This window comes from Anolis sagrei, chromosome 5, assembly GCF_037176765.1.
Source record: "Anolis sagrei isolate rAnoSag1 chromosome 5, rAnoSag1.mat, whole genome shotgun sequence".
NCBI lineage: Eukaryota > Metazoa > Chordata > Lepidosauria > Squamata > Dactyloidae > Anolis > Anolis sagrei.
Window position 1 is genome coordinate 157308503 of NC_090025.1, and position 12151 is coordinate 157320653.

General features: G+C 35.7%; 1 protein-coding gene across 1 annotated transcript in view; it reads right to left on the reverse strand.

Annotated features, from left to right (window-relative positions):
• Nucleotides 1-2742: 2742 nt before the first annotated feature.
• BLTP3B (bridge-like lipid transfer protein family member 3B) overlaps nt 2743-12151 on the reverse strand; it is a 46831-nt gene continuing 37422 nt past the window's right edge. Inside the window, exons 17-21 of the mRNA XM_060777253.2 lie at nt 11961-12111; nt 10669-10925; nt 8122-8230; nt 7505-7686; nt 2743-5891 (exon numbers count right to left, since the gene is read on the reverse strand). Of these exons, the coding sequence (XP_060633236.2) occupies nt 5763-5891; nt 7505-7686; nt 8122-8230; nt 10669-10925; nt 11961-12111 (828 nt within the window). The 3' untranslated portion in view covers nt 2743-5762. The remainder of the gene's footprint in view (nt 5892-7504; nt 7687-8121; nt 8231-10668; nt 10926-11960; nt 12112-12151) is intronic.

Sequence of the window (12151 nt, forward strand, 5' to 3'; positions counted from 1 at the left end):
TTCCCAAACATTCACAAAGAACTACAATAGTCATCTGACCATTGGACAACAATCACAATGGATCCTTTGTATCTGTTGGGGTTTGGTTCCCGGACCACCCCACCCCCATGGATAACCAAAAATCCACAGATGCTCAACTCTCATATACAATGGTGTAGTAAAATGATAGCCCTTATATAAAATAGCAAAATCAAGGTTTGTCTTTTGGGTTTTTTAAAAAATGTATTTTTCAAGCTGTGGATGACTGATTGCAGAATCCATCATTACATAGGAATTTCTTTTTTCAAATTATTTTCATAGAATCATAGAATCAAAGAGTTGGAAGAGACCTCATGGGCCATCCAGTCCAACCCCCTGCCAAGAAGCAGGAAAATTGCATTCAAATCACCCCTGGCAGATGGTCATCAAGCCTGTTTAAAAGCTTCCAAAGAAGGAGCCTCCGCCACACTCCGGGGTAGAGAGTTCCACTTCTGAACGGCTCTCACAGTCAGGAAGTTCTTCCTCACGTTCAGATGGAATCTCCTCTCTTGTAGTTTGTTCCTTGTCCTAATCTCCATGGAAGCACTAAACAAGCTTCCTCCCTCCTCCCTGTGGCTTCCTCTCACATATTTATACAGGGCTATCATATCTCCTCTCATCCTTCTCTTCTTCAGGCTAAACATGCCCAGCTCCTTAAGGTGCTCCTCATAGGGCTCGTTCTCCAGACCCTTGATCATTTTAGTTGCCCTCCTCTGGACACATTCCAGCTTTTCAATTTTTATTGAGAATAGATTGTCTCAGGGAGATTGGAGCATGAAAGAAGTTTGTAAAATCACGATAGGTTTGCAACAAAAGTGTGAGAACAATATGTGATAGAAAAGTAGGACAAGGGAAGAGATGGGGGTTAGGGAGTGAGCAAAAAGAAGAAGAAGAATGAATAATTTGTATATAACTTTCAGGTTGCTTTAGGTTGTGTTAACTCTTTTTGTTAGATTTTCAGTCAGATTGCTGTCTAGTTTCTCTCTGAACTTTAGCCTTTGATACTTTATTATATTTCCTGAATATGAATTTCTATGTTGTCTTTTCTGATAAATTCAATAAATTTTCCCAGTTTGTTTTTTGTCTTTGTATATTATTGTCTGTTAATTTTTGCTTAAGCAGATCCATATTCATTATATCCCAAACTTTCAATAGCCAGTTTTCAATTGCCGTTATTAGATAAATAAAGATTCTATTTGTGTTCTTTTCTATTTCAAAGGAATTTCTGTACAATAGCACAATTTGGGATCCAACGGAAAGTTTTAAAGTCCCCACTAGATGGAGATGCTGGTACTCCCTCCAATTTCTCCAGTCTGAAGCAAAGGGAAACATATCATCAGCAGATGGTAAAAACACATTTTCAAAAATTTGGATGTATTCAGCCAGCTTATGTAGTGCTTTTGTTTGGTTGGAACTTGAATGATGTGTGTTGATGATATAAAACCAAGAAGCCCATTCACTAAAGTTGTAAATAATAGAAAACACTAGTAGAGAGAGCATTACGTCGCTGTCTAGTTATACAATAATTTGATAAAATGTCGTTATCATCAGCATAAGACCATTTCCTTAATAACTTTTGCTAGCATTCTGATTTTTCTAAAGTGAAAGAAAAGATTTGGCAGATACTTGATTTCCCTTGCTAATCCATCAACATATTTGGCATGCTTATGAATACTGAAGATGTAAAATTTTATCTCTCTCATTTTCACTTACAAAGAATAAAACAGTTAGTACCTGTAGTTGTCAACATTTTGCTTGTTTTTAAAGGCAATTGATTTATTTATAATTTATTTTTTTGCAGTGAAATACAGATAGAGGAAACCCCTGATATGGCCACAAGTGACAAGTCAGATTTCCCTACAATTTATGATTGTCTCAAAGTATAATGCATATTTGAAGGCCATGCTTCATTCACAAGATTGATATAATTTATAATCCTGGCATTTAAAAGGCCTATTGATGCACCTGAATTTATTTTTAGAAGTTGCACCGAATGAAATGTAAATTGCTAGATATATTCTGCCTCAAGGGTATTGAGGGTTTGCAACATTGTTTAGATATGTAAATGGCTTGTATTTCCTGTCTGTGATGAGAATTTCAATGCTCTTTAAATATGGTCGATCTACAGACAGCAGAGTACTTTTCTGCATCTGGCCATCATCTGAAGGGAAAAAAGGGATATATTTTATCCTAGTAAATTACACTGAAAAAAATATATCAGTAAGGCCAAAGCAATAGCTGGGACTCTTTTTGTCCAATCTGGTTTTGCTTGTATTTTTTTTAGTAGTAGGTGGTGTTATTTTTTTAAAAAAATCTTTGTGGCAAAAACTTTGAGGAAAAGTCAGGGACCCTGTTTGCAACTCTGCAAAAGACAGTATCTGCTATATTTTAATTCTTGTTCTGTAGATTTAGCAACATGTACTTTTGATGTACTAAAGTATTCTGTCATAACAGATAAAGGTTAACATTTCTAACAGCCTTAAGAACTTGAACCTTTCCATTTAATTGGGTATCAAACCTATTCAAAATGGTTAAGTCTTTGCTTTAAAAATTGTCAGTTTAAATGTTACATTCCCTTTTTCTTGAAATTGCAGCAGAATGTGTAAAAATGTAACACTGATCATCTTTAGTGCAGTAAGACCAGCATGTTGTCATTTTTCCACTATCCGCTTTGCTATTTAAAATGTCTATAGCAAGGTAGGAGATTAATCAGTGGAGTCAAAATGCCACAAACTTTTTATTCTTAACAGGGCAGCAAAGAATACAGTGAAGCCATAATGACCTAGTCCCAATGCACTGTCACATATTGCATGTCACTGTAAAAGCAGATAATGCACAATCCACATGTCTGCTGCTCACATTGTACCAGATTTAAAACATTCAAGCATAACTAAGCCACGAGACTAGTACTGTTTACTCGATCTCCATAGCATAACTTTTGTTTTTGATAAATGTTATGAATGCATATCAGGGGGATATGAACATTTCACCAGTAGAATATGCTGCCTCAGAGTGTGGTGGAGCTGCCTTCATTGGAAATTTTAAACAGAGGCTGGAAGATCATTTTTCAGGAGTGTTTTTAATGTGTATTCATGCATGGCAAGCAGTTGGACTGGATGGCTCTTACGGTCTTTCCATATCTATGATTCCAAACCAACTAGGCAGGAGTTCACATTTTTTCACTTATTGTTGTTTGGACCACTTCTTTCTTCTGACAGTTTTTAATATCCTGCCTTACCAACATGACACAAGTTTCTCTTCTCCATTTCAGTCAGGGGTAGGATTAAACATGCAGGTTGAAAATTAAACATGTTTGAAATGAAAAAAAAGGCAAGAGAGGAGAAAAGAGTGGTGGATATTTTAAAAAGTGGCAAGCTGAAATAAAAAATGATGACCAAGCAGCTGATTGATGATATAGAAAAAGTACACCTCGGAGATTACCACTATCCAACAGAACTCTGAGGATGTTAAAAAAAAGACTTAAGAAAGACATTTCAGTCCCCAAATGATAATGAGACGGAGGAATTGAAATTAGCTACTGAGAGAAACCATGAAAAACAAGATGAGTGCAGACAAGGCTCTGAGATTATGGAAGTTGCCAGTTCGATACAGCAAACTGAACAGAAAAAAAAATAATTCAAACTGCTTCAATGGACTTGATCGAATCAGAGAAAAATACTACAGCAAATTTCTGAAGGTCATCACAGAGCATCAAACCACTAAAAGCACTTCCAGTGATCCGAGTAGCCTAACGAAGAATGCTGAAGCAGCAGTAACGTCTCCAAAATTTGATTCAAAGCATCATTTTGGAAATTTAGATTGAGACCAAGGCACAGTGCTGCATTGCTTCACATCTTGGCAGAAAGGGCATTTACAGTTTATCCTATTCAGCATCAACAAACGCTGTTAATGGATGTGCAGAAGCATAAGAGATTCATAAGGAGAGTGATTTAGAGCACACACCCACATATCTCTGATGATTTCATGAATAATTTAAAAAGAATATTTACAGATGAACCAACTGTAAGTAATGCTAATACTAAACAGTGAAGGTAGATGCCTAGATGAGTCCTCCTTCGGGGGGGAGGGGGGAGAAGGGCGGGGTATAAATGTAGAAAATAAATAAAATAAATACTGGGGTTTATGAACAGAAGTACTATATGCGTGTAGGATCTGGTGTAAAATAGAATCTAAAGCCAAATGCCTCTGAATTGAAATTAATTTGGGGTCAATTAAAAAGAGTACAGGCAGTGCCCAAGTTACAAATATCCAACTTACAAATGACTCATAGCTAAGAATGGGGATGATACAACAGGAAGTGAGAGAAATCTACCCCTCAGAAGGGAAATTCACTCCTGGAAGAGTTATCGTGGGGAAAAGGTGTCTCAACTGGAGCTTTATCACCAATCTTCAATGAGACATTTTTTTTCAAAATCTAATGATCACAGGGACAGAAAGTGTGATGGAATCCACAGACAGCTAAACCCTATCCGTATACTATCTTATATATGGGGGGTGGGGGGGGGGAGGTTGCACATGAAAATGAACCTGTTTCGACTTACAAAAAAAGTTCAACTTAAGAACCAACCTACAGAGCCTATCTTGTTCAGGGACTGCCTGTACTAATATGATAGACTCAAACATGGTTTTGCTCACTGTTTCAAAAAAAAATATCAGCATATTTTGCATGTGTTTGTATTTTTTATTTATACATTTGTCGCTGTTTTCAGCTAATTATAATTCAGTCTTTTTACAACTCATAATTTAAAATGACATTTTACATTGTATGGAATTTTGCCAACTCAATAGAGCGATTAACAATTGAATGTGCAATGTACAGCTAGATTACACTTTTTACAAAAATAAAATGTTTAAAGATTGTACCAGATCAAGAGTAAGTGAATTTCACTGAGGCTCCATTGATACTGCCATTATAATGCAGGCTGAGCTGCATTATATGGTCAGCGTAGACCTATATAATCCAGTTCAGTGCAATTGAGTCTACACTAACTATATAATGCAGTTCAATCTGTGTTATAATGGCAGTGTAGATGGGGCTTGAGTTAGAGTAACCACTATGCCTACAAATGACCATTAGTGAAAGCAAACCCCGGTATAATAATGATACTTTATTTTACAAGTCACTTCCTGGATGATTGGGCAGCACTCCAATGGCCTAAAATAATGAATAAGGATGAACAGAATATTAACATGACTTCTGCACAGCTAGATTTTTTTCTCATTTTCAGCAACACACATCTTTTCCAAAAACCTTTGAGTAGTTCCAGTGTATTAACGCATCTTGAAGGTCTGTGCATGATACAGAAGATACTTCCCAGGCAAATTCTACTGGTTTTTAGACCAGTCTCTGAAGGGTTACATCACATTTTACTAGCAATAGCAGACAATTTATAACTAAATGTCTTTATAGTGCAAAGTTCATCTCCCCCACATAGTATTTTTTTCTAACAACAAAACAGTTTAATCTTCACAAATGAAGATACCCTATACACATGGTACATTTTATTCAATTATTCATGCCACCATCTATTAAACAAATTAGTAACATATAATAAAAAATTATATTCCCTGCCTCACTGCATCATAAAGCAAGTCTAAAAGAGAAAAACATTATAATTCTTTGTTGATATCCCCAGAAGAACAATATAGTACAGAAATTTTGTTCTGAGCTCAAGTGTAAAAATGAAACACGTCCCTTTTTATTCTACAGTACAGGTAATCTGCTACTGCTTATTTTCAGTATTCATCTTTTTTATTTGGTGAAGCAGAGTGTCTTTCTCCATGTGAGCTTCAGCAAGAGCCATCTTAGCTTTGGCTAATTCCTGTTTAAGACATTCATTTTCTTCTATAAGCTAAAACAAGAAGATAAAAAAATAAAGTATTTAGTTTTGTATATATAACTCATTCAATATTTTGGCAAAGAAAGTATTTATAAATAATCTTTCCCCTACACATTAAACAAAGCTCAATTTGGGAAAGCATTTAATGGTAATTTTGCATCTACTTTTCTACAAAGCATTATAAATGTTTTACCTCAGCAAATTATATTGGGCAGGGATCTCAAATTAAATAAATGACATCATAAACAAGAAAACAATCACAATTAATTCTGCTGTGCAACAGAACTATTGCTAGAAAATGAACAAGTAAATTGTGGAGTTTGCTTAAATATCCAACACACTTTTTAAAACACTTGACTGTTTTCTCCGCTGACTGTAGTGTTTACATAACACTTTCATATATCTCCCCTGTAAGATTGCTGTTGCTGCTATTACTGTGGACAGTGGGATGCCTGGCACCAATCCATGCCTCTGTTCTATTAGGTCAGGCACAGGACATATTGATAATTGTGATCCAGGGCAGGATGATCAAAAACACTTCACACAAATGCTTTGTGATTCTTTTTCTTTCTTTTTTTCTCCCATCTCCACCCTTTGCAGTCCTTTTTAATGGACTAAATCTGCATGCATGAATTGCCCTATGGTACAGGAACTACCAATCACAGCTGTTTATGGGAAGTGCAGAATCATTTAGATTCCTGATAGTAATGAAATGAAAGTGCACCTCTACTAGATGTTCAGAAGTCAATAATTTAATGCGGATTATTATAAGGGAGTCTGTTGGCCCGATTGCAAGCATCTTGGGAAACCTCCAAAGGTCCAGGGGTCACTTTATCCCTCTTCTGATGCATCCCTTCTTATTCCTCAAACTCAATTCCTTCTGATCTCTGAAACTCATAACAAATTCACCCTCCAAATAGGAAGCTACAACTTCAGAAATCTCTAGTGGCCACCATTTCTTATTTATATGTAATTTCCCTGCTGGGCCAGTTTTAGGCCATGTTTTAGAAAGAGGAAATGAGTAGGTAATTTAAATGTTGCATATTCCAATATTGCTGAAAGATGCATGGAAAAGGAGTCTAAGAAATGTATACCATCATCATTAATTCCCTATTAGCCTTCTTCCAATTGAAACGCAATTGTCTCTAGCATAATAACTATATGGTGCTTTCTGGCCAAGAAAACAGATCTCTTTGGTAAAGCATTGTATTACACTCATTTATTTACAAACATATATAGCTCATTGTGGCAGTTACATCTGGGTATTTCTTAGTTTCATTTAATGTCATTTTTATTGGCACAGAAATTGCCGTAGTTATTCTGAGTCAATGGCTTATACTGGGAGAAGGGCAGGAAATCATCTTTGATAAGAAAACAAACCTACCTGCCCTCAGTGAGGTATTTAGGTTCCGCCAGCAAGACATCAACAATATTCAGTGGCCTTCATAACTCATTGTTATTCAGTAACCCCAAAATGAACAAGGCTAAAGCATACAAACAACCGCTTCCAATTCCCTCCAACAAAAAGTTATTGGACTTGACAACTGCACAAAAATGCTGTTTAAAATCCAAACAATATTTCTGAATTCTTTTTCATGCAGAGTATTTTTTTTCATGAGGATTACCTGTTCTTTAACTGAATCTGATACAGCACTCAAACTTTTAGAAGATCTGTTAATTTCTGGAGATGTCTGTGTGGCATGGGACAGACTATTCCAATTTTTGTGCGTACTACCTTCCGAAATGGCATCACCTGTATTTTTATTTGTCTTACTATTTGGTACATCATTACCAAGTATTCGGTTATCTGTTTAAAATAAATCAGAAAATGATTACACAAAGACAGCAGATACAAAAACAAAATTTAAAAACATACAATTATCAATATAAAAATATTAAACTTAACAATGGTAATCATAAAGGATATGAACACTCAGAAACCTTTGCACTGCTGTCTATCAGTACTACAATACTGCTAATATATCCACTGCTAATATAATATTAAATTATACTTTACTATCCTAATATACCATGATAGGTATAGTGCTTTTCTTCCTTGCAGTCAGTCACAGAGACTCATGCCTTCACATGTCATACTCAACTATCAAATATGAAAAATAATATATATAATTCTGTGACATTTACATATTACTGACTCATTAGAAAATTGAGCCATAGAGGACTTCACGTTCTTCCAAGGTTGCTAATAAAATTAAAAACAAGTGGAGATAAAGACACACACCTCTGATGCAAAATGAACCATCATCTTTTCTTTCTACAATAAGTAGGTCAATGTGGAGTGTTACTGGGAGTGGTTCAGGAGCAGTCAGACTGTCACGTGGGCTATCATCCTAGAAAATGAAAGCAACAGAATTGTTCAAAAATACTGGTTTACATCCTGAAAAGACTGATAACCTCTGAGTGTATAAAATTCCCTGTGATATTTTTTAGTCTAGAAGAAAGTTTTTAATTGTGTAGAAACATTAAACATATAGCACAATCAGGCATGAAAGAAGTCCCTGGATTTTTTTAAATGCCTGGAATCTATATGACTTTTCACTAAATGTAAATTTGAGTGTATTTAAGTATCAGAGGTACAGAGAAACCTGGTTATTGAACTGGAAAGATGATTAATGAAACATTAGCAAGACTGCCTGGAGTACATTAGGGGCGCCCGATATGCACGGTGGGCCTGATAGTGCATCAGTCCTGATTGGTTTCATTCCCATTGTGTACTGGTTCCTTCGCCAGCTCTATTCCTTGGTTATGCAACAGCATCCTGCTACTGGACACCAACATCATGCATCTTTGCAATTCTATCTCTCACAAATGCAAGTCTACCTACAAGCACGCAGTACCTTAACAAGATTCTATCCATAAATAATGAAGAGACAGAAAATACTCCTGTTATTTTGTTGGAAAGATACAGAATGTTCAAAGTCTGTTTTCACTTAGATAATATAACTGTGACTATGTTCGTATAACCTACATTTCATTATAGTCAGTTAAGGGAAGAACTGCACTTCCAACAACTTAGCTTGCATTATGGCTATTGCTTCAAAGAGCTGTTGTTCCTATCCACTATTTCCTCCAATTCCCCAAGTGTTTCTATCCCATTCTTCTTCTGCAAATGCACCACTCAGGTTACTGATGTTGGTATCATGAAGGTAATGAAACACACACACACACAGACACATATAGCGCACATGTAAAAGAAACAAGACAAGCAGTCAAAATTATAGCATAAAAATGCTGCCCAAAAAGGATGGCATGATAGCTTGAAGTTATCTTATTGACCATTTCCTAAGTCGTTAATAGGTGGGTTGACTCAACCAAGGACACTATGGCCCTAAGTTTGAAAGAACTGAGGTGGACCTTGGGTATCTTGGAGGTAACAGTAGCTCTTAGTGGTCTCTTGCTCATAGAGTTGGTATATGTCAAAGCTAATTTGGAAGCCCATAACAAAACAAATACTTTTAAGTGTTTAATAATCCACCAGTATAATCTCTGGGAATCAACTCTCACTTTCAGAAAATTCTAGTTTAAGTCTTCTCTTGCCCAAGCAGGCAAAACTGAAAATTTATTGAAGATAATATAACACTTAGAAATCTACAAACATTTTCTGTGCTCCTACTTATAGTTCCAGAGATTACAATGGTTGCAAAAAATGGGAAAACAAATGAAAGCAATTGTATAGCAATGAACTCTTTTGCTATTTCAAGATGTGTTGGCCATAAAAAAAAGTTTTTATACATGCTTTTTAAATGCACATAAGAAAGCCTAAGCTATCACTTACTGAATAAATGGTTAAATTCCAACACCTTTTTCACACCTTCCCTATCTCTATGACTTTAAGTCAAATTTGAGAATTGTACTGTACTATAAAGATCAAAATCTAAGTGGACCCAAACCTCCCACTTAAAGAAAACTCAGTTAAGTCAAAGCTGCAAAATGAATGAGAACTCCAATCTTTTAGGATGGGAAGCAAAGATAGCAGGACTTATCCCGTGTTGCTGTGATTGCTTCTTTTGGTAGAAAACACTTTCAAATATTGAACCAAACATTTGTTTTTGGAATTCTACAGCTTGTATTTTCCCTACCATTGCAAAAATACTATATCATAGTACTTCAGTTTTGTACGGGAGAAAATCAGAAATCTTTCATCTTTTTACTGAAATATGTATTATCTCCATTGCTAGAGTAGTCTCTTCTGATACAGTTAGAGTTTTGTTTGGCTTCATTTTGTTTTAGAGGAACTGCACTGCCTTGCAGCAATGTTATCCCTCATCTATTTGTGGTGAAGGGTTAGTACACTGATGTTATTGAAAAGAAATGAAGAATAAGATGAAGTTGACCTATACTCCCATACATTGCAGCACTTACACTGAAATAAATTTGATACAACAAATAGTTCATTTGAGAACTAAGATACGATGCAACCAAAATGTTGTTAGGGCTTTAAACATGGTGACAAATGCATGTGAAAACAACAGTCTACTGATGTAGCATAATGTAAATAATAAACAGTCACTTTTCAAGAACATACTGTGAACTTGCAACATACTTCCTGAAAACATATATAAAGTATCTAATGTTGCAATAGTCCCATAGTAAGTCAATTACAATCCACTAGCGACTATGTAAAAACACCCCACAATATCTAATTCTGAAAAAAAAACTTTACACAAGCCCCATCTACCATTATGTTCTGAAATGTTTTCTGCAAAAGTAGGCAAAAATACTAAAACACATTCTATATTAACATCCAGCTCACTCAAGAATGACATACTTTCAAATTAATCCTTGAATTAGAAATTTTTATATTCATAGGCATCACTTCTGCAAGCATTTCATCTTCCAAAAACCTCTGAATGTTCATAAGTGTAGAAGTTAAGAAATCAGCACTCAGATCTTCCACATGACATTGTAGAAATCCATTTTTTTCAGATAGCAATGAATGTATCGCAGCACTGGGTCCACTTTCCCATCTCAGTTTAATTTCTGGGGTTGGTTTAACAGGTCCAGTCACAGATTTAGGATTAGAACCTGTTGTAAAAGCAATGAATTTATGGGGCATTAAGTATACCCAAACATAGACTATTTTCCAACACTGTGCAACCCAGAAATGCCAATCTTTCATATTATGTCAACCATCTTCCTTAATCTTTGTGTTATATATAAACACACACATTCTTATAGACACTAACCAAGGAAATGGGAAGGAACTTAATCAGAATAAATAAATAAATATTCTGTCTTGTATAGATCTTGTCTTCAATGCTGAGTTTTCAAAGAATGAAGCATTCATTTTAAGGACAGCTAAGGATGTATAGAATAAATAATTAAACAGAAAGCCTGTGGAATCTTTCATATAACAGAAGCCATATATGGAAGAACGGACTGGCAAAATCAGGCCCATGGGCTGTGCCCCACCTCACCACAGACTCCCTAGGCATCAAAATGCCCTCAATACTACGTCTGGACTTTGTAGAAGACACTTTCACCATATGTGAATACTCCCTTGATCCTCCGGGGAGGGCCTTGGTTAAAAAAAAATCTTTTTGTGAAATTTTTCAAATAAAAAAATGTTTTCCCCAATATTCTCTAAGCGGTATGGGGGATTTATACCACATTTCATAGCCTACCTTAGGTGAGCAGGAAGTGACTGCTTTAAAGACTACCTCTCTTGGACCTAAAATGGCTGAGAAAGGCTCCATAATTGGTGAGAATAACCCACATCTGCTAGAGGGTGTTTAGTGACATTTGAGGGCACAAATGGGGAGAAGGGGTTTCAGGAGTCATTGCCGGGGGGGGGGGGGGTGCAGCTCCAAGGTCTCCTAAGGTCCATAATTGCCATAAAGGGCTGTAGGGTTTTTTTTAAAAAAAAATAGGTTTTGCCTTTTTAAAATAATGATTTCAAAAAAGCAAACAAATACCTTTTTACAAGATGAAAACCTCTAAGGTGTCTAATTAGGAAAGGCAGTGACCTATTTTCATAATCTGTTAAAAAGAAAGAGATCCTTAAAGGCATTTCCCACTAGTGTGAAAACAAGTGTATTTTCATATTAGATTAGTTCTTACCTGCTGTTCGATTGCAGAGATAATGTCGAACACTGATGTTGCCTAATTGATTTGGGATGACCTGGTTTATTTGAAGGCACACTTCTGTGTCTTCACCTTTTATGTCAATTTCACCATTAATACCAAATATTTTAAAAACCAGAACAGACATCTGATAACAAAATGAAAATATGATTATAAATTAACCTCTA